Here is a 22,906-nt window from a genome sequence, read left to right on the forward strand (position 1 = left end):
TCATCATGGACAGATGATCTGACAGTTATTAAAAATAATAGGCCAACAAATGACATATCCCTGGCTGTGGAATGAAATACTTGACACACCAGATGGGCCTTCTTATCACTGATTTCTCCAGCTTACCCACTCAATATTGATAACACGCTCAGAGGAGTCAGGAGAGTCATGCCAATAAAACAAATGCCTAAAAACTGCCTGGAACAAGGCTTCATGATAAAAGATGAGAAAAGAAAGTTCCTTCCTGAAGTTATAAAAAATTAAAAGCTGTCTTTTGGGGAGATGGGTAGAAAGCTCTGTTCACAATTGTGGGAGGTTAGTGGTGAGTCTCCTCAAGGCTTTGGCTAGAATGTCTGCCACACATCTTTGTGCAAGAGAGAGGTTTTTGTGCATTACTTAGAACTGAGGTCGTTGAAATACTAATTTGATAGTGTTCAGGCATATTCATAGTCCAGTAAAAAGGATGAATAGTGAGATGAGAAATTTTGCAGATGATGCAAATTATTCAGCGTTGTAAAACTAAATCTGGCCACAAAGCACTGCTGAAAGAGTTCATGATCCTGAGTGGCTGAGCAATAAAATGACTGATGTAGTGCAGTGTAGACAAAAGCCGAGCACATGCAGCAAACTCACCCTAACTATACTTCAACACAGATGAGCCCTAAATGTAACAATTAGCAAAGAGATCTTGGAGGCCTCTGCAAATATTACTTAAAGTTCATCAGAAGAGGCAACTATCAAGTTAAGAACTGTTTGGCAAAGAGGCAGAAACAAATCAGAAAAACGTCATTATAGCACTCCTTGATGAAACTACATCTCCATGGTAGTGTGTTTTCTGGCTATCTAACGCCAGAAGAGTTGAGCTGAACTAGAAAGCACAGGAAGGAAAGCAATCAGGATGAGGAGAGATGGCCAACAGCCTCTGTAAAGGTGGAAAATAAGCAGGGTGGAAAGGGATGACAGCAGCAGGAGGTACAGTAAGGGTCTGGCAGGTCATGACTGACATAGAAAAAGGCAAATAGAAGCTGATCGTTCACTGCTTCTTGTAAGAATTAGAGGGGACCCAATGACGCTGTTGCACAAGAAGTTTTAAACCAACACAAGGAAGTACTTTTTCATACAAAGCATAATTAAATTGTGGAACTCGTTGCCACAGGATGTTGCGGAGGCCAAAAGTTATAAATGGCTTGAGAAATGGATCAAAAACATTTGAGGAGGATAGATCCATGGGTGGCTGTTAAAACACACTGGTCTGGAGGCAGCCTCTGATTTGGGAAGTCCATAAACCACGGATTGCCTGAAGCGAGGAGGGTACAGCAGGGGAGGGACTGCGCTGAACCTCCTCCTTGAATTTCCTCCTCCTGCATCTTTTCCTGCCTATGCTGGGAGACAGGATACTGGGAGAGGGGATACTGGCCCATGTGGCCTTTTGGTGTGACACTGGTCAGGTCCCAGCTCTGCTGGGTCTGTTTGGGGCATTTCGCTTCTTACTCCTCTTTAATAAAAAAAAAAAAAAAAGAAAACAAAACCAAAACACAACTGAAAACAGAAACGGGGGAAGAAACAACCCCAGCCCTCCACATACTGTTAGTAGGCAGCCTGGTAGTTCTTTTATTTCCTTTAGAGTGGACTTTGTGTTGCAAGTGGCAGGAAGCCATGAACCACAAAAATAAAATAATTCTAACCCTAGTGCTAAGTAAGGAAAACAAAGATGGCTCAGCAATTAGCAGCATTATATATGTTGGTACTAAGTAACAACAGATGTCAGGACTTGAGCCCTTTGCATTCCTCGCAATCCTTCGGAAACCAAAGCCTTTTGACGTTGCTATACATTATTGCTGTTATTTTGGGTCTGAGAGACCAGCAAGGGCTCTTTGAATGTTGAAATATGTAGGTTGCTAGGACCGGCTGGGTCTTACCTGTGTCTGCCTCACCATCCTGCATACTTCTGCTGACTTAACAGGCTAGTGTGTGCTGTAAAAGCCTGCTCTGTAAAGACATGCGCTGGCCATGAGTCATTAGCAAGCATGCGAAGCTAATTGGCAAAATACTCATAAAAGATTTTGAAGGTGGGTTAATTACAATTCATTACACTGTAAACTGTCCCCAGGCTATTGTTAAAAAATGCAGGAGTTTCAAGGTCCAGTATTTTATGATTCATTTTGCCATGCAGTGAAAAACAGACTCTATATCAAACTACATTCATTATAGTTAAGACCACAAAATCTTTATTGGTTTTCCCTCCTTGTTATATGAATTCATATGGACTGCACATTTCTAACAATTGGCAAGAAGGCATGAAATAAAATTTATGATATTTTCTTACCTTCTACGCAGTGCAGCCTTAAAAGCTGCTTGTTCTAGTTGCTTTACCTCCTCCCACCTTAATTCATTTGAGCTGATAGGATGCGAAATTGAAAATAAACAGAGAAATGAATGGGAACAACTTTGCCATGCTTAAGATTTGGTTGTCTGATAAACCTGGCTGCTGCGTGTGCACACAGGAACATCAGCTCTGAAAGGATACTGGTAATGAAACAGTAATAAAGAAGAACTTCCCCTTGTAGTAATATAGATATATTCTTTTTTAAGTCAGTGTAGACATATTTTTACCAATTATTTGTATTTTCAGATGGAGGCTCTTGTAGCTAAGCCCAGGAAACACCTTCAGAGATCTGTTTAGACAAATCTTGCAGGCTCGTGCATCAGTTTACTCACATAAGTGATACTACCCACATGCTTTGCTAGACATGGACCTTTGTCTACTCATAGCCAAATTCTCCAGCTTATAAAAGAAGATAACAGAGCCTTTGACTGTCTTTGCTTATGCTGGGGATGTCAAATACTTATATTTTCTTGTGAAAGGTCTGTGGGAGGGAGGCATTACTATCAAGTAGCTTGGTATAATTCTCAATAATGCTGTGTTGAGAAAAGTTAATAGAGGACCCAGCTGTGACCTCTGTGGGAGCAAAGCCAAGCACTGCTCATTAGTGCTACCTTTGTACCCTTCTCCGGGGGTGCTCCTTATCTCCTTGTGCTGGCTGGCACTTGGGCGCTCCTTTGAGGCTTAAATGGTGCTATTCAGCTGTGCTTTTTCTCTACCCCAATATGCTGAGCTCTGGTCACTTTTGCAAATCCAATGGACTTTCTCCTGTGTTGGCCCAGCCTAAAGCTGACTGCACCGAGTCCCATGCTGTGCATTCATATACATCACTAGGGGTATCGTTGTTGGTGGGATTTCCAGCTCAGCCAAACTAATTTTGGGTTTAAATAGGCTCTAAGCATACTGCTATTACTTTTATTAATACATGGCATTGAGCTGCAGTGGTCTGCTTGGAGTCTGAGCTCAACTCAGAATCCAGCCCTGTATGGCTTTGGGGTGCTGCTGTCCCGGGTGGATCAAAACCAGATTTAATTATAAGGAGTAAATGATGGAAGTAGCCAGGGACCACTGCTTTCCCCCCACTAAAGATGTTGATGACGTGGATAGATTTTGTTCTTTCAGTTAATATTTTACTTTTTTATTTTTTTGAGGTGATGGGGACAGGGGTAATACTGAAGAAACCTCTCACTCAGGCAATAATTGAATTGCTGGTTTCGTTTTTTTGGTACCAAAACCTCTAAATCTTTCAATGAAACTGGATGTTTTTGGAGGCAAAACTTTTCATTCAATTGAAGAATATCTTCTCCACCACAAAAAAGCATTAACAGAAAAAAAACAACCCCAAACGTTTCCAGCTTGAAATCAGTCATGTAGGAGTATCAGTTTGTTCTGTTAAAACTCACCAATGGATTTATTGTGGCATGCATTGTTTTTGTTTGCATTAACATGGTCCAAAGTGATAAATATCTTGGGTTGGCTATTTTGTCTGAGGTTTTCTAGGGAAACTGGATCTTCTTACATGATAGTGTCAGAACTGCCGTATTTATTGGGACCAAGAATCTGTCTAGCTTGGTTTCCAACAGGGGCATGCAGAGAAGAGCAAAAACTAACCTGAGGTTTTATGGGACTTGCCCTGGGTAGTTTGCCAGCCTCCACATCTCCTCTGTCACACTGGGGACTGACCCCTTCCTACTGATGTGACTGGAGGCTGTGACAACAGGAATGAAGATTGAAGGGGTCACCTGCACCATATGATATACAGTGTACTGTAAATCCTACCCTACCACTGTATGGGATGTGCCTCTTGCTTCCCCTCCTGAAATGCTCTCCCAATTGCACTGGCAGGGACCCGTGGCTGTTGCGCCAACAGCTGAGGAAAGCCCAGAAGGAGTTTATAGCTCAGCAGCCAGAGCTCAACTGGGTTTTCACAGCAGGTGGGTATTTGAGGTGAAGAACTTGGAAATCAGAGTTCAATGACAGTGATCTTTATGGATACGCTGACTGATCTCTGTGCTTGGGACCTAACAACTATATCCAAAAACATTTGCAAATTCTTCTTTTGTCTTATTTTGCATTGTTTCAATTTGGTAAGGATTATAGCTGTTCCTGTTGCCATCTCACCTGGAATCAGTACATGAAGACACTTCAACTTCACTGCATGATATTTAACAATGTCAGTGCTGTTATTGGACAGACATACCAGCAAGTGAAATGGAAGCAAAGGAGGAAAAAAATGAGTGACCAAAATTTTCCAAACTTTCAGAGATATATGTTTCTAGTGGTGAAGAGATTTTGCAAGTGGCAGGTATCAGTATTAAGTACTGAATTCTTCATTTTCCCTTTGGTCTCATTATAAACCGGGATATTTGTTTTTAAAATAGACATTTTTCATCACTTCTTTTTAGGGCCGTGCCTCTGTAAGGCACACAGTTGCTGAATTTGGACAGGACTTTTTAGCCATAATATATGAAGCTCCAAAACTTCAGCAGCTCCATTAAGAATATTGTGCAGAAATTGGGATTTTTGCCATTGGCTTGATTGGCTCCAGGATTATACCCTTGCTGCTCCTTGGAAGTCATCTTTGATTTGGAAATAATCTTGAAAAATGCTGTGATACATTGCTTTCCAAGGAGATTCCTGCTACTTAATTGTTTTGATGAGGTTGTAAATAACGAAAGAGCCTTACCCATCAAGTGCTCCTCGAGTCCTGGCTGAACTCAGAATGTCAGGAATGGGCAACAGCAAAATGTTAATCAAATTCCTTCGAATCTCAAAAGAAATGTTGAGTTAGGGCTTCTCCAAGACTGCAGAAAACGCTTAACAGGAAACTGTCAACATTTCTATTTAGCATATTGTGTCAACATTTGACATCTGTGAATCAACTGGTGAAATAGTTGGAAAAATGAGCAAAATGCAATTTTATGGATGTTGGGAATATATATCTATGTGTGTATCTACACATAAAATAGATACATCTTTCTATCTAAAATATACATACTACCTATATACAAAGTTTTCCACTTGCCAACTATGTGTGTTTGTATATGTGATATTTATATATGACAACAGGAAAATTCCCAGCCAGGTCCAGTTTTGAGCCAGTCACTTTGAAGGCAGATTTGTTTGTTTGTTTGTTTGCTTAACAAAACCCATTTTGACAAATGGCCTCTCTGAAAGCCGTTCTGGATGGACTTTGGGATGGCACATCACTGTTGGTGCTTTCAGAGTTGCTAACATCACTAAGTCCTCTGGACTTCTCCTCCCTGAGCTGCTGTAATTCACTGGTGTACTGCCCTTCACTCCAGCAGCTGCTGAGTTCCGTGCAAGCGTTTAGGGAGAGAGCTCGGCCCCACGGCCATCCATGGCAAAAGTCCCACTGACTTCAATGAACCTGGATGTCACCCCTAGTCCTTGGAAGATTTTTACAGATGTCCAAATAACACACTGTGTATATCCCGTAATCAAAGCCTCCCCTATTGAGTTTATTTACTTTTACTCTGTGCATGATATTAAGCTCTTTAAATTCCTGCTTATTGCAGACCCAATGGAAGCCCCCCCACTTCTGTTTCCATTGAAATTGATCAAGGTTGGTGGAAGTACCTCGCTGAAGGTCCCTCATGTAGATTGCTTCCTACAGCAAATTCGAAGGGATAAGACATCTCACAATTGGCTTTTTCGACCTTATGAAAAAAAACCAGAAGTCTGGCTCAAAAGCTGTTGACTTTTCCTCTAGCAGAGGCTGAGCTGCTAAGAGATCTGTAGCACTCCCCCTCAGTGAGCCAAACCCTACAACTCAAAGCAGGAAAAAGTGTCATAAATCATTGCAAACAAGAGACACCTCTATCTAGCTGGGTGCTGATGGCCCAGCCGTCACTTTTGGAGCCCTGAGCTCACCAGTGAAGATGACATTATCGCTGCCATGAAGGCAACCTGGAGCCCTACAATGAATTCAGGTCCCCTGTGTGACCTTGGACAAGGTGCGTACACTCCTTGCTCTAGAAGATGGAGCTAGTAACACTTGATTTGCTCATCATGTTTATTTAAATTATGCACACCTCCAGGCAGAGGCAATCTCTTATAACATGTCTATACAATGTCTAATAGAAGGCCCTTGTCTCAGCTCAACCTCTAGGTACTACATGAAGGCAAATAGTAGTACTTGGCAGACTTCAGATTTCAAACTAGAAATCTAATACCAAATAGTTCTCATTCTCTCCTGCTTTTGGCACTTGGCCCTATTCAAGATGATTTTGTTTTGGTTTGGTTTTTTTAAGAAGGTACAAGACCAAATCCAGAGGGCCCTCTCTCTCTCTGATTCCCATCAAAGTTTACATTACAGTCACTGGCAGTTTGTCTCAGAAGTATCATCCCAGGGTTTTTCCCTTAGATTTTTAAACAGCTGTATGGCAGAAAGCAAGAAAGCATGAACTCTATCTGGTCCTGGAGCTGCAGCTGTAATCAGAAGCTTTATGATGAAGTTCAGCTGGAAGAGCAAAGGAGAGGAGGAAAAAAAACACAAAACAAAACAAGAGAATGCCATCAAAGTCTTTCAAAGACAGAAATTCATTTTACCTTTGTCAATGACTGTGGTTTTCAAGGATAAAGATCAAAGCAATGACCGTGGGCAGAGCTATGACAAATGCCGAGATCAGTCTGTTAAACCCTAGCATTAGTGCTACAGTTAGACTGGTGTCTAGACTAGCAGTGGGTACTCATGCCAGGTTTGGCAAACAGGGCAACAGAGTGCTTGCATCAGAGCTGTAGCAAGAAGAGTGAGGCATCCAAATTGCAGAGGGGAGGGACAATCAGACTCCAGCAGAGTGGAACTGGAAAAAGGAAGTTTAGGAAAAAAAGAAAAAAACCCAACCAACCAAAAAAAAAAACCCCACAAAACAAAAAAACCCTCAAACCCACAAAAAACCAGCACCAGATTATTGCCTGAGCTCACGGAATACAGCTGAGAAGACACATCCCCCCCTCCCAGTTTTTGCATTGTGATTAATGTACACAGAAAGCTTAGATAACTGAGGGAAAGTAATGCCAAATTCTTATCAATACAGATGAGCTGGCTTCATATTCCTCCAGCCCTTTCATGTGGAAATGAGACTGCATTTGATGAGGCCAAGCCCATGTTTGAAATAGCTCAGCTGGGATGTGCGCGTGGTAAGGGTTCAGGTGCCTGTGCAGAGAATCTCTACAGCTGGATGGAAAACAGGACACCTTACCTGAGGGCAGAGTGCCTTCAGCTTCCTCCCTTTTTCTTTTCCTCATAGGGAGGACAGAAAGCCCTTGCTCCATGGTATAAATACATGCTGAAGTCTGAGCTGATCAACTGCAAGGAGGCAAGGTGGTTTTGGCTGGTGAGGGGCCCTGCCCTGCAGGGTCTCCACATTCCTCCAGAGACCTCTTGCATGGACCCTTAGAAATAACACCCTGTCATGGCCCAAAGGAAGAAGGTACACACACACAGTTACAGCAGCTCCTCTTAGTATGCCTGGGGCCATCCCTGCTCTCACACTGCTGCCCTGGGGCATGTGCTCACTCCAGGGCTGCAGGCTTGGATGGAGGAGAGAGGAGTGATGGCATCATCTTGTGCCTGTGTAGCACTCTGTGCCTGGCCTAAGAATGCCACACAGAATGGGTCCAGGGATAAACTCTAGCGAAATTTCGAGCTGTTGGACAGCCACCATCACCGAAGTATCTCAAAACTCCCCAGATACTTTAAACCAACCATTTCTTGTCATAGTTATATTGGCTTCCGCCAGTCATGATGAGTTCAAAAGAAGCTGCAAACTAACGTGGGCAAACATGATCTCCAGTGGGTGAAGGTAGACCGGAGGAAATATTTACAGAAACCCAGCTGGTTTCAGCTGTGCTTCACGTAGGGGCTTGCATTGCCCATTTTCAGGAATACAGCGTAGTACTTGCTAGAAACAATTAGCTAAGACCTAGACTGGTCATATGCTATTCTCAGCTCAGCTACTGACTCACCTGCATGGCCTCGGGCGAGGTGCTTGCAAATTTGTGCCTTAGTTTACCCATTGGTAATAGCAGAGATAGTAACAGTCTCACGGAATGGTGTGAGAATTAGTTAATTAATATTTGGAAAACAGTTTGTGCCTTGACGTCTTTGTGCCTTTGTTTACCCGTCAGTAATATCAGAGATAATAACTGTCTCATGGAGAGGTACAAGGATTATTTAATTATTTGAAAAGCAGTTTGAGATCCTTGGATGAAAGATGCTATGTGAGTAAAACATATCATTAAAAACATCTCCTGGTCTTCTGTGAAGTTAAAATAAAGCTGGAGCTTCTTAGTCATTCAAATAATTAAACCATAAATACTGTTTATTTTAATCTTCCCTTTAAAAAATAATCTAATCTAGGTAGTGATACCAGCCAAAGAATGAAAAATGTTTCAAATTCAGGAGACCTATCAATTTGAAGAGCTTGATTCTTAATTGCTTTTTGATTTCTATCAATTGAAAGTGAGAGCAATTGTATTTACAAATGCCTGCAAAAGCACGGAGCACCCACAGTTCCTCTGCAGGGTTTCAGCCTGCATATTCACATGGATATAGCAGCTGTACACTGCGCCACACAGGGTTTCTCACACTAGCCAGGTAGATGATCCTATTTGACTTGTTAACCAACAGGGAGGTGTAGACTGGCCTATCTTAAAGGCATGTCAAAGCCAGCTTCCCCCCCCCCCCGCAAAACGTGGGTGCACTGAAGCAGCGTTGCAAGAGCAACTTCTCCTCCCAGTAATGGTGCCAAAGGGACACTTTGACCAAGCAAAGGTGCCGGTCATCAGCCATTGATCCATTCAGCCTTTTGCATCCTGGGCAGCATGTCTCTCCTAAAACTCAGCACTGACTGTGTGCCACTAGACAGTGCTGCCCTGCCTGCTTTGCCCAGGTCCAAGGGGAGAGAAATCCCAGAGCATCACTGGCTGACACAGGAAAGGAACAGTAGGATAATCAGTGGAGTCTATATTTAAAATCATCTTTTATTTAAAGAGGTACATGCCAAATGTGGAAAGCCCTTGCAGTCGCTTCCCTGGAGACTTACTGGATATTGGGGTGTAAAATATATGCAATTAGTCCTTGCTTTGTCTCTTTCTTTCTCTCTAGTTTTTGTGCATGCTTTCGTTTAACAAACCACATAGGTGAAGAAGAGGTTTGCAGAATTAAAGTCACCATTTTTAATTGAACTGGGCCTCTTTTAAGGTGTAACCACTGCTGAGAACCTGCTAGCATAATGATCTGCTGTAGTGGGCACCCAAACCACCACCCCACGTGAGCCTTCCAGGGGCTCAAAGGGACTTGTCTCAACCTTCTCATGGCCTCCCTCTCCTCTCTGCCTGTAGAATGTTTTGCAGCAATTGCCAATTAACCTGTGTGGGAATGTGGGGAGGAAGAATGAGTGTAATTGCCTTCCTGAGCTCCAGTGCTTTCATTAGTTAAATGTCCTCCTGTCTTTTCTATGCTAGTCCAGCTTCTACTGAATTTTCCTCAGAGCAAAAGAGGCCTTTAGGGCCATTTGAAAGTAACCATCAGATAAAAGCAATTGTCATCCTCCTTATGCGGCAGGCAAGGAAGCAGACACAGGTAGACTGGTCACACAGGAAGGAGAGGAGGGACCTGGTGACTCAGAGCTTTTGACTCCCAGCTGTCAGCTTTAGACGCCATTCCAGCCAAGTATAAAAGCACATGGTTATCTCTGAACTCATGAATAATCCCACTGATTTAAGCCATAAACTTCAGCATCAGGGCCTTAGCCACCTGACTCTGCTCACCAAGAGTGGATAAACAGGAGTGCAGGTCTGGATAAGCTTGAGATGTTCCTCTTGATGTAGAGGAATAGCAACAAATGGTAGTTTCCCTGGTGCAGGTTTCTGTCTAAGAGAACTACCAATGGGGATGAAAAGGTGGCTCGGCCCCCGAGATGAGTGGTGCCTTGGGGGTGACTTGGGGATGGAGCTCTCTCCATGCTGGGCATGAGCAGACTCGTCCACCTCCCTCACAATTTCCCTGATGGATGCATGCGAGGGGCTGATTAGCTGACCGCAGTGACATTGACCTTGGTGGTGATTCCACAGAGCGCAATGCCCAGATGTGATTCCAGTCCCCAGGCTTTCCTGGAGGGGAACCAGGTTTCCCTGGAGGGGAAAGGGGCATTTGTGTATGTGATGATACCAGCTGTCCTCTCCTGACTGGGATGTAGTGAGTTCTTTATCCCTTTGCTCACACAGAATCAAGAAATAACCTGGCTGTGAAGGAGTGTCACCCACAAGTAGAGGCGTCCCTCAAAACTCTGCAACCCAGTTCAGGATACAGTGTACTCCCCTACAGCTGCTTTTGACCTTGCATTTCTAGCAAAGGGCTAAGAGATCAAGGGAAACAACATCCTGTTGTTGATGGGAGAGTGAGTGAAGCAACCTAAATTATACATGGCGTTGCCTACCAGATGGTTGGAGTGTCTCTCCCTTCTATTATGCAAAGTAATAGTTTCACAAAGTAGAGGGGACCGGAGATACCAGAGCATTTGGGAAACATGTCCCATAGCTGACTGAAAGGCATGTTTTACTTCTAGCTGGTAACATGGGATTTCAGCTGGATGCCTGTCGTTCAACCCTTCCCCAGAGGTGAGAGGTGTCAGCTCTGCCTCTGAGAGGGAGCAGAAAGACCGGGAACCCAACCAGAATTGGAGCAGTGATTTATAACATCAGGGTTTAGGTTCTGTAATCTGGGACAGGAGGTAGTGGTTTAAATAAAATGTTCAATAAACCTGGGAGATGCCCATTCTGCTTCTCACTTAGGAGAAGCTTTCAGTTTGGTCCTTTGTAGCTGTGGACACTGACTTGTGATCTCTCAGATGGAGTAACAGTGGGGGTGTGTAAGCTAAACAAACCAATCCCCATTGCCTAATATGTCCCAATATTCGTCCTGGTCTGCATCCATCTGCTGCCTCATGTCATTATGGCATGTTGACATGAAAACTGAAGGTGTGAATGGAAAGCTGCTTCTGCTGGCTTTAACTTATGACAGTTCAGATATTGGTGCAATGCTCCCCTGGGAGCAGGAAGCTCAGCGTGTGCTGAAGCAGCACTGGGCCATATTTCTGAGGCTGAGCCTTCCCAGGGAGCTTCTGCTGCCCCACACCGACTGGCTGCAAGCCCTCTCAATCTCAAGTTTGTTTGCAGCACAGACATACCCATCCTGAGGGTGGGGATGAAAATATTTTCTCCACTTCATGACTGCACAATTATTTTGCACAATAGTCCTAGTCCATGAGCAGAGCTCCTCAGCACAGCATTAACACCTATTAAGAACACATACAGAAGTGAATATTTCTCTTATTGCCTTGCTAGATTGGCCCCCTTCTTGCCTGTTGTGCGAACCCACTGACAGGTGGGATGCACAGACTTAATTTCACTAATAATGTCATCAATCCATACATAAAATAACCAAGCCACTCATCGCTTTGGTTTGTGCATTACATGATCATCTGAAGGCTTTAAAAAGGACATCACACAGGTCTCATACCCATGTATAATTTCTCTCAGATGCAGCTTTCACTGGAATAGTGCAAGATATAAAAATATGTCAGGCTCCCCTTTTGTATTCTTGATAACTGAAATTCAGCTCATTAAATCTCAGATTAGAAATGGTGGCCCTTGTTCTCACTCAGAGCTGTGGGCTAGCAGCTTTTGGGCTGATTTCTGAAGCAGTTCACTCTGTGATAAGTTCTTTAAGAATCAGCGGCCAGTACTGGACCAAATTCAGCCACCTTTCACTTGGCTGCAGACTTCCCTAGCACAGATACTGGAGTTTATAATCCACATTTAATTTTCCCCTTTTTCATTTTTCCCTAAGGAACGCAAGGGGTAACAAAACCAGGGAAGGATGGAAGGGATGGAGGAGCCCTGCTTGTGCCTGGCACGCTGCTTGCGGACTTGGCAGTCTGACTCCTGCTCCAAGCCCTTCCTTGAGACTACTGCCTGACCTCAGGTAAATTGCATCACAGCTTCCCCATCACTCAAATATAGTTAAATACACAATTTTTTTCTTACCATTTACAAACCAACAGGTGGAAAGTGTTGCTTTGGATCTAAGCACTTGTCATATTGCTTTTTAAGGCATATACTCCAAAAATTAAGGCATGAGAAAACCAAAGGTTTCATAACAAAGCATGGAAAAACCCCAACAAATATTGGCTCAAACCCTCCCTTTCAGGCCACACCCAAGAAGCAAGTGAGACTGTAATGGACAAATCCTCCTCTGGCAGCAGGCTGGTCAGTCAGAGCACCATTCACTGAGTCCCAACCTATTTCCCACCATGCAAAATCGCTGTGGGAAAAGGCTGACAAGGTTCAGACAGTTCATAGCACTGTACCTTTGCTCACGACAGTAATGCCAGGCAATTGCTAGCTAGCATCTTGGTGCCTGGCAAAAGCAGATGGCAGACAGCTGTCTGAAGGTGGGACCTGGGAAAATAGGGATAACATCAGGAAAAAACCCAGAACACCTAACATACCTGCTACTCCCATCTCATCCCACTCTGGGGCGATGCCTACTTGCTGTGGACTGAGCCAGTCCCTGGTCTTGTGGTCCTTCAGCACTCTGTGGAGCTACTGGGTGCTTTCAGACTTGAGGGTATTGGCATGTCTCATCCTATCTATCTGCTGCGTGCAAGAACTTTACAGCCAACACTGTGAACCAGTGGCTTAGCTATTTCCACCCTGTTTTGGCTGTTTTGGCCTACTTGTGTGTGTGAACTAACATGCAACCACCCCAGTGGGTCAGGATGGAGCAACAGCACCTACTTGGGAGTATTCACTAGCTCCTTTGAAAAATCTCCCTGGATTTTTATTGGATCTTAGATTACCACAAAGTATCTGCCTGGATCTGGGCTTTGATTTTCCTCTCCATAGCTTTATCCCAGGCTGGCTGGGGTAGCGCCTTTCCCTCAGAGACCACAACTGACAGCTCTCTTCTCAGGGAGAGGGAGGAATGGGGCAGTGGTTGTGTTTTGAGGTTGGGGAGAGGGAAAGGCTGTTTGAGGCCACTCTCTGCATGGGAGAGCTGCAGGGCTGGTGAGGATGATCAGGGATCATCTTATTTCTCCTGACTTGGGTTGCTAACTCCATCTGGGGGACCATCACTCCTGGCTCTTCCATTGCCCCCCTCCCCAGGTCCCCCATTCCTAGCTTTCCCAACTGAGCTGTGCCACCCTAGCTCTAACCCAGCCTCCCCACCACTCCCCAGGCAAGTCCTGGCCCTTCAGCTGCGGTGTGGCAAAATTCATTTTTGCCTATGAGGCTGAGAAACATTGGCTCTTCATAAAAATACCACCTCGCCTAGAGGGAACGAGGGGAAGCAAGACCACGTCGAGGCCTTTTATTTCCTGCAAAGGCATGTTTGCAAGACACTGGTGGAGAGTGCTATGCAGATGAATGACTCTGTGAAAGGCAGGGCCAGCTCCCCAGCGAGGTAGGGGGGAATGGGTGTAGATCAAATAGTTATCCAGGTTTCCATCAGCTGCAGGGCTGGCCAGGTGACAGTTAGGTAGGCTTGCCATTTAGCATGGATGGCTCACCTCTTTGCCAACTGTAATAAACATGGGCACTTGATGCCAAGAGTGCTGGGCTGAGCTTCACCAACAGATATGTTTTTTCCCTGCCTGCCCCATTGGTGTGAGTGGCCTCATCTCTGCAAAATAAGTGCATGAAAAGAAGCTGAAATTTCCAAGTGGGAATCCGGTTTGTATTCACACTGAGAGCTGGCCAAAGAAGGAGAAAACATCAGTCTCAAAAGGGTTTTCAAGATTTGGGCATTTGGCTTCACCTTTCACTATGTTCGAACACGATCTGTCAATTCCCATTAAGAAAAACAAGAGGGAGAATAGCCTAGCCTGTAAAAGTCAGTTCTGCCATAGCTAGAAAATTCATGAAGCACATAAGAGAAAAAAGATTAGTCTGAACCCACAACTTGAACACAAGTCTACACCCCATAACCGATCATTGTGGGGTTCCTTTCTCTCTTGTGCTAAGAAATTCTGGCCAGAATATTAGAAAGTGAAATGCAAAAAAAGCTCTTAAAAGTAAAAATAATCCTCCTGCCAAAAGTAAAGCTAAACTGTGGATCTTCCACGTTCCTCAGCTGTGTATGTTTTGTGTTGGATAAAATTCATGGTGGGGTGTAAAGATTTTAGCTATCTGAGCTTTGGATGGTTTCATTATTAGCAGGCCACAAATGAATTAGGTGCATGATGCAAAAATGACTGCCAATAAAATATTTACACCAACTCTTCATTCTGTGTGAAACATCTTTTATTATATATGTATATACGTATATACTATAAATAATAGAAATGATGCTCATATTTTATACTAGGGATGTAAACACTGGTCCCAACAGCAGTGGCAAGTGAACCACTCACATTTTCTGATTTCATAATTTGCCTAGAGGATGGATACATAATTACACTATAATTAAGTATAATAAACAGAAAATTATTTGAGAAGGAAAAATTATCACAGCCTCAACCACATCAGCCAGAAGCTCTCTTCTAATTAAGTTATTTTATTAAACAAAATGTTTTTAAGGTGGGTCCCCTTTGAAAATGTACATTATAGCCCATGTAATATAATTTACTTTATAAGTAAAACATGGCTTGTGTATGGACAGATTATATCTGATAGGACTCATGAAATACACAGCCACTGGGTCCAGGCCAGCCCACTGCCGAGTCCCTCACACCCCTGGTCTGAGGAGCAGACCCTGAGTGCTGCTCTGGGAAATTGCAGCAGCATATAGAGCAGCCTTTTATTTGCACTCACTGATGGTCTCTTTTTATGTTACTTGGTTTTTTTCTGATTTAAAGGGAGATATGCGAGCAGGTAATTCTGATGTTGTCACCCTGTAATGATACAGTAGAGGCAAAGGACAGGATAAGAGGTAGCTCAAGCTACCCCGAAGAGCTTATGCTTTTTGGAGTTGAGGGGGGTCTTAAAATGCTATTCCCTCCCAAATGCTTTCACCATCACTAATTCTTCTCAGTGTTGGCAAGATGTGAAGATGGAGTTGTTTTTTGTTACTGTGGCTGAAGAAATCCAAAACACTGGTTCACAAACTACAGGACTCAGGAAGACCACATAATCTGGTACCTCACATGGCAAAGGCCATTGGACACCGTCCAGTTCATTCCTCTTAGAACTACAGCTTATTTTTTTAAAACACCTGCCCCCAGCTGCTTGGGGACTACAGGAGCTATTATAGAAGCCTTTGGAGCATTATTGTAAAGTTAGCTACTGCTCCTGTTCCCCCTCTCCACAAAAAGTAGAAAATTGTTCAGCTTGAAGTTTCACCCATAAGATTTCTGTAAACATCTGCCTTATTTCCACATTTCTCTTCCTCTTGTGAGTACTTAGAGATTGTGATCAAGCCATCCCTTAGCCTCTCTTCTGTAAGCTCGTTAGCTCGTGCTTCCTGATACAAATCTCAGCTGGTTTCCTGGTTCTTCAAGGCTCGTACAGCCTTGCAATGTTCTTTGGGGAGATCTCTGTATATTGGTGACCTGGTTTCTTAACTATTTACTCTCTTGTTCAATTCCCAAGTCACTTGTAAGGTTTATCTGCAATGATTTAGGCTTTCTTTCGGGTCATTGTAAAAAGCAGCATAACCTCTGTAACACATCCCTTTGGTACCTGCTAGGGATGAGATCTACAGATGGACTTAAAACCAGTGTAGGAGAAAACATCCCTGGCCAAGCAAAATCCAGGGAAAGAAGAAACTCTGTGCTATAATATCAGTTGTCCAGAGCAGCGCAAGGTCATTGAATTCAAAATGTTGAACATTATGCTGTGAGAACATCTCCAAATGCCCAGTGGAGATGTATTTCTCTGGCTCTGTCTACTGCATGCACAGCTTATTGGGTAATGGAAACAGCAATGTGGTAGTCAAGAGGAATCTTCTCTTGCTTAGAGTTTTCCGCTCTTAAATGTTTGCAGATCTTCGAACCACAAAATGTTGTAGGTTATTGATGAGAGTATTGATGTGTGTGGTTACTGCCTGCAGGGTGCCCCAGGAAGGGCACTTAGGTCATCATGGGTCTGTATACTCCTAAACACTACTTCAGTTTCTCTCATAATCCCATGCATTTTCAGTTGTATAGTGACCTGATTTCAACTAAGAGCTTCCATGAGAAATCACGTGGCAATCACAGACATTGTAAACTCAAGCCAAAGAGTCATTTTCAAATGCTTGGCAAACCCTAGACCACAGAAACTCAATGTGTCGTAAGATTCCACTTGGTCCCATCATCATGGGTGGGAAAAAGGAGGAGGATTATCCTAGACCTCAAAGTGTTTTATGAAGGGAGGCAAATGCTGCTATTCCCATTTATTGGATAGGGCAACAGCAAGTTGAGACTTGCACAAAGTCACCCAATTAATCAGCCAGAAAACTGCCACTGAAACCCATATTCTGGTCTAAACATGTTCTCAGACTGCCCTCATCACTGTAATATCTGAGTACCCTCCAGTAGTACATCAGGAGAATTTGGGCATGTCTACACTGGTTGATGCAAAGAGCTGCTTGTCAATCCAGCCCCCTTCTCAGCCAACTGGACAAAAGCCATCTCCAGAAGGAAGCTGTGAAGCCACGTTAACACTGTCCTCTGTCCAGGTGTATGAACCCCTCCACCAGTCAGGGTGAAAGCTCAACCTACCACCACTCTAACTTAGCTTTGTGGCTTCCAGGGTGTGGCCTGCTCATGGGGCATGGACAAAGCAGATGTGAGACTGTCTTTGAGAGTAGATAGACCTTACTCTAAATCCCGTTTCATCATCTGTAGTGCCCCTCAGAGTATTTCCTCATGCTTCAGTGCTCAGTAAGCAATGGAGACAGGGCACAAATGTGTTGGTTATCTGGTTGCAGCCTTATGGCTCCTTTGAGGAAAGATCTGGAAGATGTTGATTTGAACAGGGATATTTGGATACACTGCCATAAAGAAAGAAGATCTCCACAATGTATTAGTAAGTCAGGAAAAAGGAAACAGAAGGAAAGCATCTCTTTAAACGCAAGATCTACTTGTCATAAGTGAGACTACTAAAAAAATTGGTAACTTAGTGACCTGAAGGAAGAGTAGCTGTTATTACAGGGCATTGTACTGGCAAAGCTCCTATACATCAGAACAATAATTCTCTCCAGACTTCTCTTTCCTTCCAAGTCATGAGGAAACATCAGTGCATTTAGCCTCAACTCCCTGGCAGGTGGCATCACTTCCTTGTGAGAGGCAGGGAGCTGACACAGTGATGGGAAGGCTGGCCTTTGTAGCAGCTACACAAGCCTTGTGTGACCCAGTAAGTCTGATGTAGAGCTGGAGAAATGAGTCCTGCTCCAAGGAAGCTAAAAATCCCAAGGTTCCCTGAGAGCTTGTCCCGGACTACTCACGCTCCCAGGTTTAGAAATCCTTTGAGGGTTGCTAAATTCATATGAACCACTCCTAGCTCTGGAAGTCCCTGTGCCTCAAATGGTTAGAGGCTGGGAAAGCACAGTGCAGATGAGTCCAGCTCTGCTCACCCCGATTTTGCTTTCCTTCCTGGGTGCCTACTTCCGCCATCTGCCAGCAATGGGCCATCAGGCAAGGTGGGCTTTGATTCAGAGCAGCACAGCTGCTGTGATGCTTTTGCCTGTTTCTGGATCTGAATCCCTGCTGGCAGGGATCCAGCAGCTTCACTAGATCATCACCCTTTTGCCTGGGGAAACCAGGGCAGTGTGTAGGCGGCAGTGTTTCTTTGCAGCTTTGCATTTCTTGGACTTTTGCACAAAGCCCTGAATGGTGAACGTATGCTTCATGCATATGCAGAAAGGGCACAGACGCCGCTTGAAAAAAATGGACCTGGTTAACTTGGCTACGATTGTTCAGGAAGTTTGTGGCAGAGCTGCAAATAAAATCCAGACATTTTGTCTTTTGGGCCTGTGTCTTCACAACAGCACTGTTCTTCCTCTGGGCATCTGGGTTTGTTGTCTTATCAGGACGCGCTGCTCAGCATGTCTGCTTAAAGGGGAAGAGTGCTGGGAAAGCCACGCTTTAATTCTTTAGAGAAAATGACACCACCTACATAGGAAAACCCCATAGCTTTTTGCAATTATTGCCATGCATGTATATCTTTCCCTCCCTTTGTGATCTTTACCACTTCCTCACCATATGTAAAAGGCCTGATTCTGATGAAAATAGTCATGGTTCCAGAAGTGCCACTCAGACAATGTTGATTTACCTCCACAAAGGATGTGGCCCAATGCTTTTGGCCAGATTTTTCTGCAAGCAGCCAGACACATCTCTCTCTCTCCCCCACCCAGAAAGCTGGGGGAAGTCGTGCAACAACAACCTTGCTGAACTTCACCTGGCCCACCCAGGGAATAGCTATTTCTGGACGAACACGGAAAACCCAAGCCTTGTCCCTTTAATCTAACATCTCATGCATGTTGCTAAGCCTAATGTTTAATTTGAAAAAAAAAAAAAACCAACCTGAAAATAGCATTAAAGGAAGCAGAGGATTTGAACAGCACTATATTTTTAAGATTGTCTTTCTGGAAAACACTATATTTAAAAACTGACCCTTTTACCATGAGGTTTCTGAAACTATAGAGCCATCCTAAGCTTCCTGTGAGATAAGGCTTGTAATTTGGAACTAAGTAGTGGAGTAAAAACACAATTGGCTTTGTATTAAGAGGCAATGTGTAGTCATCTGGCAGTGTCTTATTGCCCCCACTCCGGAGTGGTTTGGGGCTTTTTGTACTGGATATTAAATTAAGAGCAACACAATGATGAAGGTAGCTCATCCTCCATACCTGACAGAAGGATGGTGTCTCAGGGCACACATCTCCTTGGGGCTTTGGGGAAAAAAACCCTACTTTTGAGCATTTATGGACCCCCGCCTCCCACACTTGCAGGACCGTTGATTTAAGCTGTGAGGCTACAACTTGGAAGGCAGCTGGTGAGCTGTGGTGGGCAGAGGTGGACATTGCAACCTCCTCTTAACTGAAGTGATACAAACTCAAGACTATTTTAACAAGAAGATCTCATTCCTTGATATTCACTTGACGTATTTCTGTTAAAGGGGTGGCAAAAGCAGAGATAGAAACCCAGGAGTTTCTGTGGTGGTTTTATGCCAAGCATAAATACCTGTGTAGGAGTCTTTCAGACCTCTCTGCACTCCCAGAGCAAGGACTAGATCTGGCCTGGGTTTTTTAATTTTCTTCCAATTTGTTGGCGTGAAATCTGACAGCCAGGCAGATGTGTCTGCCTTGATCTTTGGTGTGGATCTCCTGTTGCACTCTCCTTTGTTTTTCCAAGCCTCAATAGAGGAAAGTGAAATTGCTGTCCAGAAACATTAATCACAGCATCTCAGATCTGTAAATTCTCAAGAGTTTTCCTCCTGGAGCACTGGAAGGCTTTGACCCATTTTCAAAAGTGGGTATAAAGCATATATACATAAGGAAAGCACACATACTTGTAGCATCTGCAAAAACATATGGTAGTCTCTCATCCCACTAACCAGTTTCCTGGATTGAGTACATATAAGTGCAGGCTTTGTGAGATCTAGCAGTTTTTGAATGCTGGGTTTCTGACTCTCATCCCTTAACCACAGTCCTTCCTTGACTTTGTGAGAGATACCGTTTCCCTCCTAATTTGGCAAGTTACTGCACAGGGCCTTTCTGGATACTTATTCATGTACTGCCATTTTTGCAGGTGAAACTACTCTCAGGCTCCCCTGGCAATCTCTTCACCCATCTTTCCATTGCACACAGAGGTGCTGTGTTATATCTGCTTAATCCTGAATGGCAAAAAGCAACCATTTCCAGGCTCAGTAATAACACTTCAGATATCTTGGGATTTAGCCGGGCTGCTAATCAACAGAGCTCATGGCAAAATTTCCCATCTAAATCTTTTGTTTGATGAAAGACTGTTTTGCCAAAGGATCTGTTTTCCTTAAATATGCTTTTCTGAAGCAGAACATCTAAAACTTTTGGCTGTTGTTTCTGACAACGATATAATTTTTCCTCTTATCAACATTTTCTGTGCAAACATACCCACCTATCAGCATGTTTTCCGTTTTAGCAACCAAACTTGAGTCCAACATGCCTTCTGGTACCGCTGCCAAAGCAACAAACCCTGAAGAATGGCTTTAAGCAAAGTCATGTAGATAAGTAGAGACCCTCCTGCATCTTTCTGTGCCCGTGCCTATGCCACTCCTGTTGTACATCAGTTTAAACTCTTGGAAACTCCCAGTAACGGAGATCCCAAAGCCTCTCTGTGCCATCAATTCCAGCATCTCCCTCTCCTTATGGATAGAGCTTTCCTAAACGCTCACCTCCTCTGTTTTGCTGAAAATAAAGCCAATTAGATCTTGTCCTTCCCCACACAAATAGACCCAGTGATCACCATACCCTTTTACCATACCCCTTTCAGCTACTGTCATCACACATGAAGTCTCTCATGGCTGTCCTCAGTCTTTTCCAGACTAAACGAAGTCAATTAAAAAAAAAATTCCTTACAGGTCATGTTTTCTGAAACCTCTTATCAGTCCTGTTGCTCTCCTCCAGACTTCCACCTGTGTTTACATCTTTATTTGAAGTATAGAGTGCAGATCTGTGGTCTTGGCCTCTCCAGCACCAGAATGCCCTCCACATAAAGGGTGTTCTTAATACTTCTTCTAATAACAAGTATCTTTCTGGCCACAGCATCGCATGGTAGACTTATATTTGAGCTTGTCCTCTACCAGCTCCCCCAGCATATTCCCAGTACCATAACCTGGTTCCTTATGTGTATTCTAATTATGCACTTCCTCTTTCATGCAAGAGTATTTCTAAAGTTTATTCAGAACATTTAAAATAAGTTTCCCTCATCTCTCGAAGTTAGAATCCCAGTATATTTAGTTATTTTAACCTACTGTAAGAGTCCTGTGTGCTCCACCGTCCACACTGTTAACAGAGATTTAAATGAACCATGACTAGCACAGACTTTTGTTGATGGTCCTCTCACTTTGACAGTGACTCACTCATGCCTAATCTTCAAGGATGTAATTCCAATCAATGGTTGAAACACAGAAATTATTTCTGTCAGATAACTATCATTTCTGATACTAACAGATTTCCAAAGGAGACCTGAAGCCAAGAGTGATACTAGTGAAAAATAGGCAAATACCTACTCATCACCCGTACTGAGAAACAGGCTTGAGTACCAAGCCCTAAAACTGCACTCTCTCTTTTTTTTTTCATAAGAGGACAGCAGCTAAGCCGAATTATTCATAGCTCTGTAGGCAGGATGGGCACATCAGTATGCCCCTAAAGCCAAGATGAGCTAATCAACTTCACATTGTTAGAAGAGTCCCCACCTACGCTTTCACACAAAGGGCAGATTAGCTCACAGGTATGCAAAACTCTGGGAGGATGCCATCTTTCATCGCTACCAGAAGACGTTTAATACATGTTAAGTTGCCAGCAATTAAGTGTTTGTGTGTGTGTGTGTGTGTAGACACACGCACAGCCACTTGCTCGGGTCCCAGGACCTGCACGCTGTACTGCACTAATCCACTGTGCCAGAGCAGAGCACTGCATTGGGCACCGCTACGCTGCTGTGTGCTCAGCTGCATCGTGGGGCCCTGTGCTGCTGGGTGACAGGACCACAGTAGCTACTGCCTTTGCAGCTCAAAGGAAGCAAATTTTAACGTGCTTGTTCTGCTTCCAGTGGCAGCAGCTGTGACAGAAAGAGTCACAGGCTAAGGGTGTCTGCATGGGGAGCAAGTGGGTGAGTCTGCAGCGCATGATGCGCTTCCACCACTCCTGCAATGTCCTGGAGCAAGAAAGCACTCTGCCATCGAAGTCACTGATAGAAATACTGAATCTGAGTGTCTGAAGGGACTAAAATGTGGGCTTCCCATGTGCCAGCGCACTCCGTATAGGAAGATCAAATAAGGAGCAGGACCGTAAGTACACATAGCAGCATATTACCGCTGAGGCTGGTTCGTGTGATTGCTATTCCAAACCAGGAGTGATGATGTGAAATATTGGCTTGATGTTTGGAAGTGATTAGCACCTCCTCCCCATCACTGTCCCATGGGATGCACATGGGCACAGGACTTTTCTCAATAAATGCTGGTTTTACACTGTTTCCAATGTCACCTCTATGAAAAGTGCTGCATGGCCCAAAAGGAAAATAAGTAGTGTGGGAGGAACTGGGAAGAAAAGTCCTTTGAAGCAACACCTTCACCTCTTCCTCCAGTGGTGAAGCCATGCTGTTCTGAGGAATATATGTGCCAAGCCTGCACACAGCTCGTTGTGAATCAGCAACAATGTATTTGTCCCCTTTCACTGTCCATCAGCAGTTCTCAAGGTGCAACAAGCTAGAATGATGGCCTTATGTCACAGATTTATGTCAGAAGGAAACAAAGGACAATTTGAGGAAGAAACCCTCCCTACTATGAGAAAAAGAAAAAGTCAGTAATGCATTTGCT

The 22,906-nt window shown here is 43.9% G+C and overlaps 1 protein-coding gene across 6 annotated transcripts in view; it reads left to right on the forward strand.

Annotated features, from left to right (window-relative positions):
* Positions 1 to 22,906, forward strand: part of BMP2 (bone morphogenetic protein 2) — a 123,193-nt gene that overhangs the window by 63,323 nt on the left and 36,964 nt on the right. For 5 of the 6 annotated variants that reach the window (XR_012659736.1, XM_075088206.1, XM_075088207.1 and 2 more), the window contains exon 4: positions 12,261 to 12,395. Coding sequence is in view for 5 of the 6 variants with exons in the window: in XM_075088206.1 (XP_074944307.1) it covers positions 12,261 to 12,395 (135 nt within the window). In the remaining variant the exon portion in view is untranslated. Of the gene's footprint in view, positions 1 to 12,260; positions 12,396 to 22,140; positions 22,856 to 22,906 lie in introns of those variants that run through there. The other variant, XM_075088205.1, reaches the window with a different exon arrangement.

This window comes from Phalacrocorax aristotelis, chromosome 3 (genome assembly GCF_949628215.1).
Source record: "Phalacrocorax aristotelis chromosome 3, bGulAri2.1, whole genome shotgun sequence".
NCBI classification, from domain to species: Eukaryota; Metazoa; Chordata; class Aves; order Suliformes; family Phalacrocoracidae; genus Phalacrocorax; species Phalacrocorax aristotelis.